At 39.7% G+C, this 21631-nt stretch overlaps 1 protein-coding gene across 1 annotated transcript in view; it reads left to right on the plus strand.

Moving 5' to 3' along the window:
- The window catches only part of LOC106882672 (ER membrane protein complex subunit 2), a 30268-nt gene extending 23409 nt beyond the window's left edge, over positions 1 to 6859 (plus strand). Inside the window, exons 9-10 of the mRNA XM_014933433.3 lie at positions 5397 to 5501; positions 6287 to 6859. Of these exons, the coding sequence (XP_014788919.2) occupies positions 5397 to 5501; positions 6287 to 6379 (198 nt within the window). The 3' untranslated portion in view covers positions 6380 to 6859. The remainder of the gene's footprint in view (positions 1 to 5396; positions 5502 to 6286) is intronic.
- Positions 6860 to 21631: the final 14772 nt, after the last annotated feature.

Below are 21631 nucleotides of genomic sequence, written 5' to 3' on the forward strand. Positions count from 1 at the left end.
GTCTGCGAGTGTGTGTGTGATAACAGAACGTGTGTGTGCGTATGTATGTGTGTGTGTGTGTGTGTGTGTGTGCATGGTTTGGTGGTTTATCTGTTAGTGTGTTTGTGTGTGTGTATGACGTAGTGGAAGAAATTAGTAGCAGGACTGGTTAGTGGACGCTATAGACAGTGTAGGTAGAAGGTCAACAGGTGGTTATTTGAGTGTGTGTGTGTTCGTGTTTGTGTGGGGATGTAGGTGTTAGGTACGTGTACGTGTGTGTGTGTATTTTGTATGTGCGCGTGTGTGTATGTGTATGTTTTCTGTGCGTGCGTGTGTGTTTGTGTGTATGTGTATGTTGTGTGTATGTGCGTTGCTGTGTACGTGTGTGTGCGTGCGTTTGCTATTGTATATGCGTGTGTTGTTTATGCCCATGTGTGTGTGATTGTATGCGTGTCTGTGTTAGTGTGTAGTGTTGGTGAGAAGTGGGTGTGTGCGTGTGTGTGGATGTGCGTGTGTGTGTGTGGGATTGTGAGTGTTAGGTATGGGTGTGTGTGTGTTTATGTGCGTCTGTATGTGTGTTTCCGTGTGCGCGTGTGTATATTTTTTGTGCATGCGTGTATGTGTATATTGTGTATGTTTTCGTGCATGTGTGTGTGTTATGTATGTGAGTGAGTATTGTGTATGTGAGAGGTGTGTGCGCGTGTGTGCATGTGTGTATATGTGTATGTGTGCATGTGTGTATGTGTGTTGTGTATGTGTGTGTGTGTGTGTGGTTTTATGTATGTGAGGGGTGTGTATGTGTGTGTTTATGTGTGTGCGTGCGTATGTGTGTTATTTTGTGTGTGCACTCCTGTGTGTATGTGTGTGCATGTGTATGCGGCTGTGTATGTAGGCGTGCACGTATATATGGGTGTGTGTGTATATATGTGCGTTCGGCTATGTGTGTGTGAGGGCGGTATATATGTAAGGTGTGTGGGAGGTGTGTGTGTAGGTGTATGGGAATCGTGCGGGTGACACGTAAAAGCACCCACTACACTCTCTGAGTGGTTGGCGTTAGGAAGGGCATCCAGCTGTAGAAACTCTGCCAGATCAGACTGGAGCCTGGTGTTGCCATCCGGTTTCACCAGTCCTCAGTCAAATCGTCCAACCCATGCTAGCATGGAAAGCGGACGTTAAACGATGATGATGATGATGATGATATATATATATATATATATATATACATACACATACACTCTTTACTCTATTTTACTTGTTTCAGTCATTTGACTGCGGCCATGCTAGAGCACCGCCTTTAGTCGAGCAAATCTACCCCAGGACTTATTCTTTGTAAGCCTAGTACTTATTCTATCGGTCTCTTTTGCCGAACTGCTAAGTTACAGGTATGTAAACGCACCAGCATCAATTGTCAAGCGATGTTGGGGGGACAAACACAGACACACAAACATATACATACACACACATACATACATAAATACATATATATATATATATATATATATATATATATATATATATGTATATATATATATATATATATATATATATATATACACATATGTATATATATACGACGGGCTTTTTTCAGTTTCTGTGTACCAAATCCACTCAGAAGGCTTTGGTTGGCTCAAGGCTATAGTAGAAGACACTTGCCCAAGGTGCTACGCAGTGGGACTGAACCCAGAGCCATGTGGTTCATAAGGAAGCTAGCCACTCCTACACCTATGTTATCTACATCTTGCTCTCTTTTTTACTCTTTCCCTCCCTCTTGATCTATGTCTTTCTTCTCTGAAGATAAAATTTAAACTAGAACAATGCTACTACTTCCTCACAATTATAACTGTTTCTGTTCTAAACCCATAGGATGAATGATCTGTACACAATACTCGAACCTAGAAAAAAATAACACTGATAAATTTTAGGGATCTTTTTTAAAACGGGGGCCACATTTTTCATTAATGTTTTACGTAGTGTTTTTGGTACCGAAAGACTTTCAAACTTCGTATACTTATCTATTTTGTGTTATAGAACAGAAAAATATTTTTGTATTCGAATTTATTTCATGTAAAAAATTGTCATATTTCGATAATTTCAACCAATCACTGACAAGTATTCAGTTGTTTACATTTACTCCTTGGCTGATTAAGCGATGTAAAGCGTATTTAATCTCCATACCTTCGTTTTATTTGCTTTTTTCATTTTAAATTTGCTTTAACCCTAACCCTAACCCTAGGGTTAGGGTTCGGGTTAGAGTTAGGGTTAGGGTTAGGGTTAATTGTTTCAGAATCGTTTGTTTATGTAGTCGGCACTTAATGTATATCGGCTGAATGGACGTCAGTGATTGGTTGAAATTACAGAAATACGACAACTTTAACATGGAATAATTTATGGATTTCTTTTTTTTTTTAAGAAGACTAAGAGAAAAAGATGTTTTATATGACACATTCTACCAGTGTTCCAAGTTTCAAAGTGTTTCGTTAATGAAAAATGTGGCCCCCGTTTTAAAAAAGATCCAATTTTAGTGCTTCTACTACTTACTACAACCTTTCCACTATTTTTAAGGGTTTCAGTTATTAACTGTGCCGGAGCACCATATTCTAATCGATTACAACGATTTCACTATCAGAGTGGTTGGTGTTAGGAAGGGCATCCAGCTGTAGAAACACAGCCAGATCAGACTGGAGCCTGGTGCAATCTCCTGGCTTCCCCGACCCCAGTCGAACCACCCAATCCATGGCCAGCATGGCAAACGGCCGTTAAAAGATGATGATGATAATGATGATGATGATGATGATAGGAAACAAATAATTTGTCTCAAGAATGAGAGTAACTAATTTATATATGTATGTATATATTATTCCAAGGAGTGACAAGTTCAAAAAGATGGCATGTCTGGCTACTTAAAATAAAGTACCCAAAGATAAATATGAGAGTGGGAAAATATTTGATCCATATTAATATTTCTATTTTTGAAAACCAGTGGATGTATTCCACTGAATTCCCTTTGTACTATTTTTAACACTGATAGGCAAAGTGGACTCGGGTAGAATTAAAGCTCTGAAGATAAAAAGGATGTAATGTGAATTTTGTTTGATGCTCTACCGATTCTGGCATTCACTAGCTGTATTTACTTACAACTATATTGTTTGAGCTATTGGGCCAGTAAGAAAACACGTCTTGCCGATGCTTTTGTTAATTAAGTTAATCATTTAAGTTATTGATTCGATTATCAGTATTGTAGTAAATTGAATTCTGAAACAGTAATACAGGGAAGTAACTCTATGACTAAATGATTGATGTATTATCTTTCTTGGATGCAATTTCATTAACATTCAGTATTAAATATTAAACTGTAACTAGACATCACAATCAACAATTTTTTGAGTCAAGTACATCAAAACCAAAATCAAATGGAAATTGTAGTTGTTTTCCCCTTGCCGGTGGCACGTAAAAAGCACCATCTGATCGTGGCTATTACCAGCCCCCCTCTGGCCCCTGTGCTGATAGCATGTAAAAAGCACCTACTACACTCTCAGAGTGGTTGGTGTTAGGAAGGGTATCCAGCTGTAGAAACACTGCCAGATCAGACTGGAGCCTGGTGCAGCCTCCTGGCTTCTCAGACCCCAGTTGAACCATCCAATCCATGCCAACATGGAAAACGGCCATTAAAAGACGATGACGACGACGACCATTTAACGTCCGCTTTCCATGCTAACATGGGTTGGACGATTTGACTGAGGACTGGCGAAGCGGATATCTACACCAGACTCCAATCTGGTCTGGCAGAGTTTCTACAGCTGGATGCCCTTCCTAACGCTAACCACTCCGAGAGTGTAGTGGGTGCTTTTATGTGCCACTGGCACAAAGGCCACTCCGGCGGTACTGGCAACAGCCACGCTCAAATGGTGTTTTTTATGTGCCACCTGCACAGGAGTCAGTCCAATGTTTTGTTCACATGCCACCAGCACAAGTGCCAGTAAGGCGAAGCTGGAAACTATCACGCTCAAATGGTGCTTTTTATGTGGCACGGGAGCGAGACCTCTGCTCTGGCAGTGATTCCACTCGGATGGTGCTGTTAGCGCTCCACTGGCACGGGTATATCTTGGAAATGCGCCGGCCCAATGGTTTCCCTTCATGGCAGAATTAATAATCAAGACTATTTAAGCATTTTATCTGATCAAATTCATCCTATTGTTGTGGAACTGTTTCCGGAGGGAAACGCAATCTTTCAGGATGATAATGTACCTATTCACACAGCTAAAGTTGTTACTGAATGGCATGAGGAACATTCTGGTGAAGTTGAATATCTTATCTGGCCACCACAGTCCCCAGATCACAATATTATCGAACATTTATGGTGCATTTTAGAAAAACAAGTAAGGAGTCGATATCCTCCACCATCATCGCTACAAGAACTGGAGACTGTTTTAACTGAAGAATGGACAAAAATTCCTTTGAAAACAATTCAAACTTTGTACAAGCCTATACCTTGTAGAATTCAAGCTGTAATTACTGCCAAAGGCGGTCCTACCCTTATTAAAATTAATTTGTTTGAAATTTTAAGATGTTTCCATTATTCTGTTAAACCCCTGTGTGTGTGTGTATATATATATATATATATATATATATATATATATATATATGTATGTATGTATGTATGTATGTATATATATATATATGTATGTATGTATATATATATATATGTATGTATATATATATATATATATGTATGTATATATATATATATGTATGTATATATATATGTATGTATATATATATATATATGTATGTATATATATATATGTATGTATATATATATATATATGTATGTATATATATATATATATATATATATATATATATATGTATGTAATATATATATATGTATGTGTATATATATATATATATATATATATATATATATATATATATATCAATTAGAAAATGGAGGATAATATGCTGAACCCAACTACTTGCAGACAAATTATCCCATTTAATTCATAGCTAAAGTGACAAAAAAAAGAAAAAACCCAAAGTACAGGTGTTTATGACAAACCATGTTATTTTGCCAACCGGGTTTACACATAGAAGTACAAAGTACATAAGAAATTAGAAAATGAACAGAAGTTTAATCTTACAGCTGTTTCGGCCTAGCTTTAGCATGCCCCATTCTACTGGGTAGATACTATTCCTTAGTGGGTTGAACCTTCAACCCCTAACACTCTCGCACTATATATATATATATATATATATATATATACACACACACACACACACACACACACACATGGCATGTTTCAGTCTTTCTCCTACCCAACATGTGTTGTCACCGAGGAAAATTGTATTTTCACCTAGTATGGATAGTAATTTAGTATTGAAGTAACTTGATTCGTTTTCCGTCATTTATCTTTTAACAGACTGCAAGTGGTTTAGCTGTTTACCATTCAAAGAATTCCAAAGAAAGACAAGCTAACACAAAATATGCTATGTGGGCTGCAGAGCAGATCAATGAAATCTATGGAGTAAGTGTTTTTTGCTATCTTTTCAATAATATTTCCCTTTTGTTGTTCCAATTTCTTGTTGGCCAATAACAGCATCATTAGTAAGGCGCAGGTGTGGATGTGTTAAGAAGTTTGTTTCCCAACCACATTGTTTTGGGTTCAGTTCTCCTGTGGAGCACCTTGGGCAAGTGTCTTCGACTATAGCCCCAAGCCAACAAAAGATTTGGTTGATGGAAACTGAAAGAAGCCCATTGTGTGTATGTGTGTGTGTTACTGTCTTCTTGCCTTGATATTGCAAAATAGTTGTAAATGAGTCACCATCATGCAAGTATTGTCCTGTGGAGCACCTTGGGCAAGTGTCTTCGACTATAGCCCCAGGCCAACAAAAGATTTGGTTGATGGAAACTGAAAGAAGCCCGTTGTGTGTATGTGTGTGTTACTGTCTTCTTGCCTTGATATTGCAAAATAGTTGTAAATGAGTCACCATCATGCAAGCATTGTCCTTTATTTCCACTCGTCTGAGACATGTCTGGTTATTGGAAGATATTACTTTGCTTGGAAACAGGTGAGTGTTGGTGACAGGAAAAGCATCTGCCATAGAAAATCTGCATCTCCTAATTCCATCTGATCCATGCTCGCATGGGAAAGTGGATCTTAAATGATGATTGCAAAACATTGTTGAGAAAGAATTCAGCTAAGTTTTTAGTCACAATTTCAAGGCTTGAATATCAAAATTTCAATATTCGTATTTATCAATCCATTATTTCTAATGATAATGAGGGTCGTTATTTTTTCTCTCTTTTCAGAATGAATTGACGAAAAGCCAAATATCTAATATGAAAATCACAGAAACTATAGAGAAATTGTTAGGAGAAATCTCAGCCAAGACAACAAACTGATATTATCAACGTTTTTCTAGAAACTCACAATTGTTTGTGTCTGTGTGTATCTATCTACCCATCTATATCTAATTATCTATCTACCTACCTGTCTATATGTGTGTGTGAGTGTGTGTGAGAGAGAAGAGAGAGAGATAGGAAGATTTACTGACATGTGGTGTCTGATGCTAGTGGCCTGTTTGCTGGATCCTATCCTCACCCAGATTTATATTACGAGTATGGTTGTTTTTGTAAGGTTGTGTGACTGATATTATGATTATATTATGATTATTATTATTACTAACCACTTGTGTGTGAGCATGATGGAATTGGCAGCTGCAGCAGCACTAACTGTTGGACAACAATATTATGTATGACTACTATGGTAGTCAATTTGGACTGTTCATAATTGAAATGTGCTCTTTCAATACTGTAAGAGTCTTTTTGTTATTCCTATTAACTCATTAGTAATCAATTTACATAAATATTCTCTACACCCTTCAGGCGTTTTTGACAGTTTTTTTTAATATTCATTCCAGAGAATTGTAACAAATTTATGTGGCACCGATTAGGAAACAAAAAATTTGTCTCAAGAATGAGAGTAACTAATTTATATATGTATGTATATATTATTCCAAGGAGTGACAAGTTCAAAAAGATGGCATGTCTGGCTACTTAAAATAAAGTACCCAAAGATAAATATGAGAGTGGGAAAATATTTGATCCATATTAATATTTCTATTTTTGAAAACCAGTGGATGTATTCCACTGAATTTTGGTAAATAATCCTTCGTACAGAAGGTCAGTAGCGACGCCTGCTAGGTTCGGCTGCTCTACATTGATAAGGGGCAACACCCTGAAACTAGTCTGTAGATGCCAGACGAGCAAAGGGAAGCGGCTGACCTCCTCTGTTCGAAGGTTATAATGGACACAGGTTCGGGAGTCACATAGCTAGCTAGAGGAGATGGCCTCTTGGAGCTAATCAACGGCAGCATTCGTCCTAATTTTTTGGACTGCGATGTTGGCTTGGCGATAACTATTAATATATATATATAATTCAATAATAGGATAAAGTCTTTTATAAGAATTTATCAAGTAGCTAGCGTGAAAAAACCTCATAAGGGAAAAATCCATCATTTACTCCATAACATATATTTATTTATATAAGGGCATTACCATACATGAATGCCTCACACTAAGAGGGACTCTAAGGTCAAACTACCATAATAAACACATTTTTACCGAATGCGAGGAAATGCAACTCTCAAAGCTAGCCCCTTAAAAACAGACTAAACTATAGATCATGATTTCGTAATTATTGCAGTAATATGCACCTTTTACTCATCAGTATAGTATGGTCAAGACACATGGTAGTTTGACCTTAGAGTCCCTCTTAGCGTGAGGCATTCATGTATAGTAATGCCCTTATATATATATATATACACACACAATATTTAGCTTTTCGTCTATTCATTCTGAAAAGAGAGGGCTAATTGCCCTTCCTATTGCCAACCACTTTGCAAAGTGTACTGGGTGCTTTGTATGTGGCACTGACATGGGTACTTTTTTATGTGGCACCAACATGTTTGCTTTCACATGGCACTGGCACAGATGCTTTTTATGTGGCACCGGCTCAGATTGGCCTTCGTGTGGGTGACACGTAAAAGCACCCACTACACTCTCGGAGTGGTTGGCGTTTGGAAGGGCATCCAGCTGTAGAAACTCTGCCAAATCAGATTGGAGCCTGATGTAGCCTTTGAGCTCCACCAGTCCTCAGTCAAATCGTCCAACCTATGCCAGCATGGAAAGCGGACGTTAAACGATGATGATGATGATGATGATGAAATATATATATAACAGAATTCGAATAAGTTTGTAACATTTCTCATCAGGTTAAATTTATGTGTGGTATGCAGTTTAATTTTTAAAGACCTGTCTAATTACATATTTATTAAAATATGATTGAAAAGACAAACCTCTTTTTAAAAAAATATTGCTTGGTTTGATTTTCTCTTGTAATTTTCCTCAAGCAAGTCTCTCTCTTACGTGTCTAGCAGTAGCCAGCAAGCATATTGAAATACCAATTATTTTGGTAATGCAGCAATATCTATGACAATATCCACCCATCGTCCATCTTCTCTAACCACTATTCCTGGGAGGTTCATTGAAGTAGAGTCCTCAGGCATATCCTCCATAGGGTCCAGTCAGAAGCAATTGTTGTTAGACTTTCCAACTGGATTCCCATGTGTGACCAACTATGAGACTATGGATCCTATCCAACCCTCTTTTTCTTGGTCTACTCCTAGATCTCCTGCACGTTGGTGTAACTTGAAGAATCTGTCTTTCAGTTCTTTCATGTGAAATTCTAATAACATATCAATAGTTCTGGAGTTGTGACCTCTCAATGCGTATTTCTCTGGGACACCAACACCAGTGAAGTTATCTCTAAATTGTCTCTGTTTGTTCAAGATGATGTAACTATGAGAGCAAATAGTAAAGTGCTGACAGAACATTGCTATAATGAGAAGGGAACAAAATAAGGTGAAGGGAACAAAATATGATGGTTGAAACTGTTTGAAGTGGTGGGAGAGGAGAGTGATAGCTGGGTGTATTGAGTACAGGCTGATAGTAGGAAAGGTTAAATACAAGTAGATCCATTCCTATCTTTGTTACATAGGTAGCACGGCCCAGTGAATAAAAGTGAGGGTCAGACAGGTCTGACGATATTCCTATACAGGCAGCACAGTACAATCTGTAGGAGTGATTCAGTGGTATCTTTAGTTGTTCAAGCAACAAAGGACAGTGAAATGAGAGAGAGAGGAGGAGGGGGAAGCACCCTAGATAAACAAGAAGAGGTATAGCTGATTGAGATTAAAGTTATAAATATAAAAAAGGGGCATAGCTAATTAATACCTGGGTCACAAACAGGAAAGGCATAGCTGGTTAGTACCAATATCATAAATAAGAAAGGGCATAGTTAAATCAACTACAGTTGATGACTAGTTAACTGGTGCTTATGTTACAGATGTCTACATAGGCGAGGGGTGGCTGTGTGGTAAGTAGCTTGCTTACCAACCACATGGTTCCGGGTTCAGTCCCACTGCGTGGCACCTTGGGCAAGTGTCTTCTACTGTAGCTTCGGGCCGACCAAAGCCTTGTCAGTGGATTTGGTAGACGGAAACTGAAAGAAGCCCGTCGTATATATGTATATGTATATATGTGTGTATGTTTGTGTGTCTGTGTTTGTCTCCCCTAACATCGCTTGACAACCGATGCTGGTGTGTTTAGGTCCCCGTAACTTAGAGGTTCGGCATAAGAGACCGATAGAATAAGTACTAGGCTTACAAAGAATAAGTCCTGGGGTCGATTTACTCGACTAAAGGCGATGCTCCAGCATGGCCGCAGTCAAATGACTGAAACAAGTAAAAGAGTAAATGTGAAAGGAAAGTTAATGGGAAGGGAGATAACTGTTGCTTTATCATGATTGCTTTTATAATTTCGGTCGTCCTGAAAAAAAAGAAAGTACTGTTCTTATTCATCAGACCTATGATCAACAGCACTGTCCCATTTTTTTTGGTTCTCATACACAGTCTATACACGATCACATTACCCAATGCCTCTTTTTAAAGATGGTAGGGGGTGATTTGGTCGCTATTTCTAGCAGATCGAACAAGCATGTAGAGGCTCCCCCAATTAGCTTGTCATAAACCTTGTGGAAGTTGGTAAGTAATGTGATAAAGGAATAAAATGATAATACACAAAGTCTATACTTCAACAGGGAAGGAATGATTCTGCCAAACTTCAACAGGGCAACACTCTGAGTCAACAGGTAACATCTTAGTCTGCTAGAAACAGTACCTGAACCACCCTCAAACCTCTCCTAACTGTCTTAATGCAGTCCTAGACACACTGAGCAGCAGCAAGTATAGTATGTTCCATACTCTTTACTCTCTTTTACTTGTTTCAGTCATTTGACTGCGGCCATGCTGGAGCACCGTCTTTATAGTCGACCAAATCGACCCCTCTTTGTAAGCCTAGTACTTATTCTATCGGTCGCTTTTGCCGAACCGCTAAGTTACGGGGACGCAAACACACCAGCATCGGTTGTCAAGCGATGCTGGGGGGGGGGGGACAAACAGACATATGCACACAGATACATACATACATATATAGGCAAGTGAAATCGAAATCGAATTAAATTTGACGACTGGCACCCATGCCAACGTCGTCTCCTTCATTGGAAACGAAACTCTGCTAGCGAAGACTTATTGGGGCAAGCGAAAGCGAAACCGTCAATGGCACATGTGCCCAGCATCGCCTTCCTGGCACCTGTGCCAGATGGCACGTGTAAAGACATTCGAGCGAGATTGTTGCCAGTGCCGCCGAACCGGCTCCTGTGCAGGTGGCACGTAAAATACACAATTTTGAGCGTGGCCGTTGCCAGTACCGCTTGACTGGCCTTCGTGCCGGTGGCACGTAAAAGCATCCACTACACTCTCTGAGTGGTTGGCGTTAGGAAGGGCATCCAGCTGTAGAAACTTTGCCAAATCAGATTGGAGCCTGGTGTAGCCATCTGGTTCACCAGTCCTCAGTCAAATTGTCCAACCCATGCTAGCATGGAAAGCGGACGTTAAACGACGATGATGATGATAGTGTACGCAGTCCAAAGGAAGTCAAATTCCCAAGGGACAAACTAAGCAAGGACAACAATGAGTACAACAACAACATAAGCAATAATATCGAGAAATTGCTGAAAAATTGAATACCTATCTATCTACACACACACACACACACACACACACACACACACACACACATTTCTTTTGTTTCATTCATTTGACTGCGGCCATGCTGGAGCACACCGACTTGAAGGTTCTTAGTCAAACAAATCGACCTCAAGAGTTATATTGTTAAAGCCTAGTACTTATTCTATCGGGCCTTTTTGCCGAACCGCTAAGTTACGGGGACGTAAACACACCAACAGCAGTTGTGAAGCAGTGATGGTGGTGGTGATGGCGGGAAACACACACACACACACACACACGACAAGCTTCTTTCAGTTTCCGTCTACCAAATCCACTCCCAGGGCTTTGGTCAGACCGAGGCTATAGTAGAAGACACTTGTCCAAGGTTCCACGCAGTAGGACCGAACCCGGAACCATGTGATTGCGACCATATATGTGCATACATATATAATGCGCGAAGGTCAGAAAGGTATGAGGCTAGTACGTTTCGCTGGAAGCGTAATGCGTGTGCTTGTGTATTAAATAAAAAGTTAAGTAAATGAATTAGAAAAAAAAAATTTTAAGGGGACACAATTCATCCTCAACATTACTTGAGTTACTGTCCTTGGCATAAAATAAATTTTTTTTTCAACAACTTTTCTGTTTATTTGAATATTAGTTATGTTCGAATAGTGGTCCTCAATTCTATTGGGATTACCGTTTCTTTCACTTCCATGTCATACGTTTAGCGACTAATAATGCACACATACAGCGAACTAAGAAACACTATAAACAAGTCTTTGTATTTCAGAAAGACTTAAACGTAACAGCAACTTGAAAAGGTAAATTTACATCATACCCGTAACCAAATTGTATTCACAGTTTTAAGCGGATGGGTCTGTTTCATGCAGGGATATCAGCTTCTCTGCCTGAAGCGGGAAGGCACCAAGAAGTTTTAAATATCTGCATTCAGAAGATTTCAGTTCAAAAAGAAGCTGAGCGATTGCATTGGTGCTTCGCCCTACTAAATATGACGCCGGTCAGTTAAAATACATCTTCACTTCATTCCGCAGTGTAGGATAGTAATCAGAAACGTTGATTATTGTTTGGTAAATAAATATGTGATTAAAAAAAAAATCTTTGATGTTAGATCAATGCCATTTTGAAGTTAAGTCAATTCTTGTCACCTCATCGTCTGGTCTGTTTTGCTATCATCTAAAATTTAGAGTGCTCGGAAACTGGATGATCTCACGATGGTCTATGTTATGTCTAATTAAATGAAATGTTGGCAGAGGGCTGATTTGATTTTGATAGAAGGAGCATCATTTTCGGATCTAGTTCAAGGCCTGGTTTTTGAGGGAAGGGTTAGAGTTAGGGTCAGGGCAAATGTTGTACACATACAGTTCAGGCAGATGTTAACGAAATTATATTAAAAATAAAACGAAGGAAAACGAACACACGTGTGTTGCCTCTCTGCAAAATGTCAGAAGTAATGGAGATTAAATACGCTTTACACCGCTTAAACTGCCAAAGGAGTAACTATAAACAGCTGAATACTTGTCAGTGTTTGGTTGAAATTATCGAAATAAGACAATTTTTTTTACATGAAATAACTTCGAATACAAAATTTTTTTTTTGTTCTATAAAGTCTTTCGGTACCAAAAACACTACATAAAACATAAATGAAAACTGGTGCCCCCGTTTTGAACTAGATCCTCATTTTCTTATAGTCACAAACTGACGTCGTCAAACTTAGCTGAATACAACTAATAAAAAGCAGCATCATGCTTGATCCCGCTTGGAGCATTCATCATTATGAATAGAGTTGGTGTCTTGAAAGAAAACAGCATATGTTTTTAAAAAAGCCAGTAGAAACGTCTCAGACATTTTCCTTTTGACTGTCATCCAGTTAAAAATCCAAAATCGCCATTGTATGCTAAGTGTCTGCATATCACCGTTGAAATAGAAACGATTTGTATATCTAAATGAAGTTGTTGGCACTCCGTCGCTTACGACGACGTCGAGGGTTCCAGTTGATCCGATCAATGGAACAGCCTGCTCGTGAAATTAACGTGCAAGTGGCTGAGCACTCCACAGACACGTGTACCCTTAACGTAATTCTCGGGGATATTCAGCGTGACACAGTGTGACAAGGCTGACCCTTTGAATTACAGGCACAACAGAAACAGGAAGTAAGAGTGAGAGAAAGTTGTGGTGAAAGAGTACAGCAGGGTTTGCCACCATCCCCTGCCGGAGCCTCGTGGAGCTTTAGGTGTTTTCGCTCAAAAAACACTCACAGCGCCCGGTCTGGGGATCGAAACCGCGATCCTATGACCGCGAGTCCGCTGCCCTAACCACTGGACCATTGCGCCTCCACATCTAAATGAAGTATATAGATGTAAAACATATACTTGCACTGATAAATATAAGTTAACGCTGCTTGCTGTTATACAAATAAAACAATGGCCTTTGCAACTCTATCTTAGCTTATCAAACCTTTGGATCTTTGTACTGCTCCCATCACTGCCTACTTTGGGGACAATTGAGTTAGGATCAACATATTAAATGAAGCGGGCGTTAAATACCACCCTATCAAAAATATTTACGTGAGAAGGAAAAAAAACAATATTATCTCAGTTAGTAAAGCTATTTCAATCATTTCTGTAAATACGAACATAACTCTGAACATGTTTCGGTATTATTAGTCCTCACCGGCAGAGTATATACCTCACCATATTAGCTAAGTATAGGTGAGAGGCGTAGGAGTGGCTGTGTGGTAAGTAGCTTGCTTACCAACCACATGGTTCCGGATTCAGTCCCACTGCGTGGCACCTTGGGCAAGTGTCTTCTACTATAGCCTCGGGCCAACCAAAGCTTTGTGAGTGGATTTGGTAGACGGAAACTGAAAGAAGCCCGTCGTATATATGTATACATATATATATATATGTATGTGTGTTTGTGTGTCTGTGTTTGTCCCCCCCCCCAACCATCGCTTGACAACCGATGCTGGTGTGTTTACGTCCACGTAACTTCGCGGTTCGGCAAAAAGAGACCGATAGAATAAATACTAAGCTTACAAAGAATAAGTCCTGGAGTCGATTTTCTCGACTAAAGAAATGGCCGCAGAAACAAATAAAAGAGAGTACTATACACTAGCAAACAGGCAATTAGAATATTTACCAAAATAAATGTGAAGTTAATTATGCAGGGTCGCTATCCGTATGAAAATTGGGAGTTAAATTAGTGTTAATATATTCAATGTAGTGAGCATTAACAAGCTCATTAGAAGTTTCTATGAGCAGAGGAAAAAGCCACATTAATTCAATGACAAATATTATCTTAATTTTATTAGTCCTTTTTTTTTTCACAGGGCAGTGGCTTGTCAGTATCCTATCAGGATCGAACAGAGTACCTTGTGGCATTTAGTTAAGACCTTTTACTTTCCGAGTTCAAATCACGCCAAAGTCAACCTTATGTCCTTGGGGTCAGTACAATCGACTGTCTCGCCACCAATTTCTGGTTTTGTGCCAGAGTTAGAAATCTGTTTTATTTCAGTCATCCTTTCTTAATGTACCAGGAAAACCGTTTCAAACCACGAGCCCAGTTATTATTTATTATTTCTTTTCCAACTAAATGATGTGAGTACAATCAGATACACGTGGCTGGTTGCTCGAACCCTTTAGGTACGAAATCTAATTAAGCCTCGGGGTAACAACCATAATTCCATATATGAATATGAAATTATTGTTTCTGAATAATTCTTATTATTTAATTGAGAGAATGCAGTGTTTGGACTCTTTTTTAGGACTTCGAGACTGGTTGTAGAGGAGAAGGAAAGAGGAAGGCAAAAGCTGCCAGCCCTGACAGTGTCCTTTTCATTACATGCAAACATTGCGTCCCAGAACTTGCTCCTACATTCACCAAACTCTTTAGTTACTCACTGCGGGGATATATCTTGACGGTGACCGGTAATAAAGTCATAGTAATAAAGTCACAATTTTGGTTTGGGGAAAAAAAAATCACAGGAAAAAAAGTTACAATTAATTTATGGGATCCGGACAAAACCCCCCTAAGACAACCACGCACCCGGACTAAACCCCCCTAGGACAATCCCACACCCGGACAAAACCCCTGTGACTTTTTTTCCGTGACTTTTTTCCTGTGACATTTTTTTACCTGGATTCATCCTGACATTTGACAGCATGTCTCAGCGTGTCCTATTCCAAACAAGGCAATTTCTATATCCCAGACAACTTTTCTCCTATTGCTCTCACCTCAAACATCTTAAGACAAAGAAGAGAACTGTGAACAATGACATTATTCAATACCTTGAATAAGGTGCTAAAGAGCGCCATTGTTAGAGAATGACGTGTTGGAAAACGTGCACCCCTCTCTCTTTAGTAACCAACTGTACAGTCTCCGCAGAAGCAGATCAACTGGAGATCTACTCTTATGTCATTCACCAGTAGAGTCTCGCTTAAGAGAAGTTCGACGAAGGGAATGCTTTTGCTGTTGATATCAGCAAACGCCTTTGACCATATCTTGCATGCTTCTTATCGCGGCATGTATTGATGGAGCTCTTTTTGTCCCACCTTTTATCAGCTCTGGTGTTTTCTGGGGTTCATTTATGTCCCCCACTTCGTTCTATATATATATCAGTGGCCTACTTGCCGTTACAGCCAACGACACTCATTCATGCAGTTGACACAACCTTTTTATTCATCTTAACTTTTCCCAGTTACACATAATTAATACGTCTCATTTCATACCTAGACACTTCACACCAAACCTGCATTGATTCCATGAAAGAGTACCTTGATAACCCTCTTCAACCTTGCTTCTTATAACAGCAAAAAAAAAAAAAAAAGAAAAAGAAAAAATCTCATGAGCTACTCATATCTAGGAAACATCACCTTATCACATTTCCACTAAACATGAGGAGCCCTCAGCTAGATTCTTCAAAGTTGCTCAAAACGTTGGGTTTCATTATTACTGATGTTCTCTTCTGATGAAAGCACATGGTTAGCTTAGCTAGGATCGCATCCAAAAGAACGGTTCTTTTTTTTTTTTTTTTTTTTCAGTCTCCAACAACTGCTGATTCTCTAAAAGGCTCAAGTAAAGTCTACAACGGAGTACTGCTCTCACAATTGGATCGATTTTGCTACAACGCGCACGGATATCCTGGACCGCACCCAGAGAAGGGCTTCTCGACTGACTGACATTCAGTCACAAAGAAACATTCTCCAGCGTTTACCTCATCGGTATACTGGCTCATTTCTCTCTCATTCCTGTTGCTACTATAACGTCCCCTGTTCTTCAGACCTGGAAGGTTTCTTACGTTCACTGTTCATGTACCCCAGATCACTCGTGTTTCCACTTTTCGTCACATTGTTGCATCCTTTCCCGACACACACAGACTCCCACCTGGAGTCTTATCTCTGCCCACGACTCTCATGTAAGTGTTGATAGCAACAGCTTAAACGGAACATTAATGACATCGTGCTCACTAGTCTCAGAAGAATGCAAAGGTTTCAAAGACACTACTGCTTCCTCCAGACTCAGCAAGTTTTTAAAAAAATTTTTAAAAACCCATGAGAAGTGGGTGGGGGGTGGGGGGTCTGATCTAAATATTTTCAAAAGAGTAGAATTCTCCGCTATGGGCAGCTAATGGTCAAATGGGGATTTAAACCCGGCGATGGAGTAAATCTACTACCCATGTGGGTTGTGACAGGATTTCAACTCAAAACGTAAAGACCTAGAACGGCATCTCGTCCGACGCTATAACGATTCCACCAGTCAATCGCCTAATAAACGCAAAATTGACCTGGGTGTTGTTTGAAATCGGAAAACTTGGAGCCAGAATAAGTATTGCTTGGTATTTCGTCCAACGCGTTAACGACGCTGCCATTTGAACGCTTAATTAGTAGACAGATATTAATTAGTAGACAGATATTAATTAGTAGACAGACTTATGATCGAAGACGCTCCAACCCAGCTCAGCCCATTCCTATCTTTATCTTTTGTTTCAGTCATTGGACAGTGGCCACGGTGGGGCACCGCCGTGACGGGTTTTAGTCAAGCAAATCGCCCCCACCAGTACTTATTCTTTAACCCATTACCTACCAGTGATCTCATATGAGATCACTTAAAAATTACAAATTTCGTAATTATCTGTCAATATTTACACATATCTAACCTTTTTGCTATATCTACTTGGTATATTTCTCTGATATTCAAATGACGTTTGCTAATTTTTCACCCAATATCTCGCTTATTTCTATTTAAAATGTTATTTTGATCAACCCAGCGTGTTTCTAAGGCTGTTTTATGCTAGAAATCAAAGTTTCATTAAAAAAATTCCAGTTAATAGAATTATGGGAGGTAATGGTTTAAACTCTGGCACTTATTTTATCCGTCACTTTTATCGAACCGTAAACAAACCAACACCAGTTGTCAAGCGGTGGGGAAATAATTCCAAACACACATAAGCACATGGGATTTTTTGGGGTTCCCGCCAACCAAATCAAGTCACAAAGCTTTGGTTGGCCTGAGGTAATAGTAAAAGACAATTGACCAAGGTGTTGCGCAGTGGGACTGAACCCAAAACTACATGGTTGGGAAGCAAGCTTCTTACCTACACAGCCAAACCCGTGCCTATGGTTTGTCTAATAAAATTGATTGGTTTCCAACTTTTTACAAACTATGGCAAAAAAAAAAAGGTGGATTATAAAGAAGCAAACACCGTTATATCTTTTCGTTACTCTCTCCTTTTACTTGTTTCAGTCATTTGACTGCGGCCATGCTGGAGCACCGCATTTAGTCGAGCAAATCGACCTCAGGACTTATTCTTTGTAAACCTAGTACTTATTCTATCAGTCTCTTTTGCCGAACTACTAAGTTACGGGGACGTAAACACACCAGCATCGGTTGTCAAGCGATGTTGAGGACACACACACACACACACACACACACACACACACACACACACACACACACACACATACATATATACGACGGTCTTCTTTCAGTTTCCGTCTACCAAATCCACTGACAAGGCTTTGGTCGGCCCGAGGCTATAGTAAAAGACACTTGCCCAAGGTGCTACGCAGTGGGACTGAACCCAGAACCATGTGGTTGGTAAGCAAGTTACTTATCACACAGCCTAAGAAATAAAAGTTGTAAAAGAATAAATGAAAAATTCACAGATGTTTTTTAAAGGGGGGCGGGGGGAAAATGGCGAATAATTTCGATTGCTGTAAAGAAAATGTTCGGCACTTTAGAGCAGTATTGATTCTGAGTTAACTTGTTTGTCTCCACGTGAGTCTTAATCGAGTAGGCTTGTAATCAAAGGCATTCCAGCCGTGATCATCACGTTTTCCGGTACATTTATGGACTATAAAGTATTCTTCGTTCTTGAAGATAAAAGGATGAAATTCGAGAGATGTATAGCAGCTATTTCTCGCAAATCGAGTTACTACGTTGAGATTTCCGTTAGCTCGATATGTATTGTTGTTGTTGTTGTATTGCTTTTTGTTGTTGTTATTGTTGTTGGTGATGGTGATGGTGGAGGCACAATGGCCCAGTGGTTAGGGCAGCGGACTCGCGGTCATAGGATCGCGGTTTCGATTCCCAGACCGGGCGTTGTGAGTGTTTATTGAGCGAAAACACCTAAAGCTCCACGAGGCTCCACTTACAGTAGCGTGGCTAAAGGTGGGAATGAAGAGGCCGGTCAATCTCGGGGGCGATGCTTTCATAGGTGAAGCATTTTGGATCCGATGTGTAAACCTATATAAAAGAAGGAGTACGGGAGCGACAATCCGAAGGGCTGCTCGGGTGGCACGCACCCCAGGAACACCACTGATTCCTTACACGTTTATTCAATACGTAGGCTGTTCAGTTAATTGAACTATTCGTCGAAACTGACGGAGATCCATTTTGCTTGTTTTTTTTTTTGTCTTTAAAAAAAAATTCATTATGTAACTTTTTACATGAGATCCAGAAAGTTTTTGGCATGTTAAAATATAGGTTTTCAATTGAACAGCTTGGTTATTTCAACGTAGTTCAATATTTCAGATGTGACAACTTCAAAAAGGGAACTTTGATCTAACGAGATCAAAGTCTAACGGTTGTTATAGGGTATAGACACAATTTAAAGTAACGGATATATATGATGTATGTTAACATCAAAACATTCTTTTCAATGCTCAGAAACAAGGTTTTTTTCTTCCCTCCTCCCCTCCTCTCCTACTGCTTCTCCCCCTCTCTTATTCTCACTCTCACTGTATTTTACATTTGGAAAATACAAGTGGATATCTTTTTTACCAATAGGAATAGTCGGACTGCTACTGCTGCTGCTACTACTACTACTACTACTGCTGCTGCTGCTGTTGCTACTACTACTACTACTACTACTACTACTACTACTACTACTACTACTACTACTACTACTACTGCTGCTGCTCAGAAATTTTGGGAGGAAACTAAAGGTTATTAGTGTGTGTGTGCGCGTGTGTGTATGTGTGTCTGTTTATCTATCTATCTATCTATCTGTCTGTCTGTCTGTCTATCTATCTGTCCGTCCATCCGTCAGTCCGTCCGTCCGTCTCTCTCTCTCTCTCTCTCTCTCTCTCTCTCTCTCTCTCTCTCTCTCTATCTATCTATCTATCTATCTATCTGTCTGTCAGTCTGTCTGTCCGTCTATCTATCTAACTATCATAAATGATTTTGAAGGACGTGTACGGTAATTAACCGAAAGAACAAAATGACATGAATAAACCCACTTCAGTTGCCAAATTTCCTTTACCGCCAAGAGTCATTACGATTTCGGCATTTATGCATTATATTTGATTATTTAACATACGACTTACAGTTCGAAACACTTCCTGAATCAGCAGTTGACAGGAGATAACAAAGAGCTATTTCGGTACCTTTCATCAGTATAATTTTCTAATGAGCTAAAATCCGAATCCAGTCGTTCCTTCCTTTTATCCCTAAGGCTACCACATTCAAACAGGGACAAGGGGGAATACTGTAACCACCTGGCTATTATTTTGTTTTATTATTAGATGAGGAATTGTTTTTCACTCTAGGATTAGTCTTTCATATGCCTCTTCACACACACACACACACACACACACACACACACACACACACACACACACACATATTTATTTATACACACACACATACATCGGGATTCCATATAGTTTCTTATTTCTTTATTGCCAACAAGGGGCTAAACATAGAGGGAACAAACAAGGACAGACAAAGGGGTTAAGTCGATTACATCGACCCCAGTACATAACTGGTACTTAATTTATCGACCCCGAATGGATGAAAGGTAAAGTCGACCTCGGCGGAATTTGAACTCAGAACGTAACGACAGACGAAATACCGCTAAGCATTTCGCCCGGAATGCTAACGATTCTGCCAGCACGCCGCCTTATTCCATATAGTTTCTGTCTACCAAATTCACTCACAAGGCATTTGTCGGTTCGGGGGTTACTACAGCAAGCGTTTGCTAAGGTGTTGTGCTGTGCTCGAAACCATCCCATTGCAAACTGATGTTCTTAATCCACACAACCATACCTGCGCCTAAATGGAACGAAGTTTTTATTTTGTCCTCTCATTGATAAAGAGGGTAGGTCGCTAAAAAATTTTCTCTATCCTTGTGTATCGTGGGAGTATTTATCTATTGAAAAATCACAGCATTTCCTTTTAAAGCCGCCGACTTCCTCTGATCACAAAATTTCTTTCAGCCTATTGCGTTATTCTGGTGAGATTTCTAAAAACCTCGTATCTGGATTAAGATGCGCTTTACATCGTAAGAAAGTGAAAGTAAATCGATGTTTAACAACTAGCTTTATAAATACTTACTTCGAAATTCCTAGTTTGTCTCACACATTCACTTGTGTTGGATGAACTATTTAAAACGTCAGGGAAAGAAACCTGGCTGTTTCTTGCAATACATACCAATAAATACATCTAAAGAAAAAGTTTTCAGGAGCCCTTAGAATGCTTTTCTGAACTCTAAAATTATTATTTTGTTATGTGGACTTCCAAAAATCCCCAGGGACCATATGGACCCTGGTTGAGAACCACTGATGTAAACAATGTATGTGATATAACCAGAGTGGAGGCGCAATGGCCCATTGGTTAGGGCAGCGGACTCGCGGTTATAGGATCGCGGTTTCGATTCCCAGACCGGGCGTTGTGAGTGTTTATTGAGCGAAAACACCTAAAACTCCACGAGGCTCCGGCAGGGGATGGTGGCGAACCCTGCCGTTCACCACAACTTTCTCTCACTCTTACTTCCTATTTCTGTTGTGCCTGTAATTCAAAGAGCCAGCCTTGTCACACTGTGTCACGCTGAATATCCCCGAGAACTACGTTAAGGGTACACGCACCTGTGGAACGCTCAGCCACTTGCACGTTAATTTCACGAGCAGGCTGTTCCGTTGATCAGATCAACTGGAACCCTCGACGTCGTAAGTGACGGAGTGCCAACAAGATATTACCAGTATAGAGCATAAAGACCATACGTATATTT

This window comes from Octopus bimaculoides, chromosome 3 (genome assembly GCF_046866305.1).
Source record: "Octopus bimaculoides isolate indiv1 chromosome 3, ASM4686630v1, whole genome shotgun sequence".
Classification (NCBI taxonomy): domain Eukaryota; kingdom Metazoa; phylum Mollusca; class Cephalopoda; order Octopoda; family Octopodidae; genus Octopus; species Octopus bimaculoides.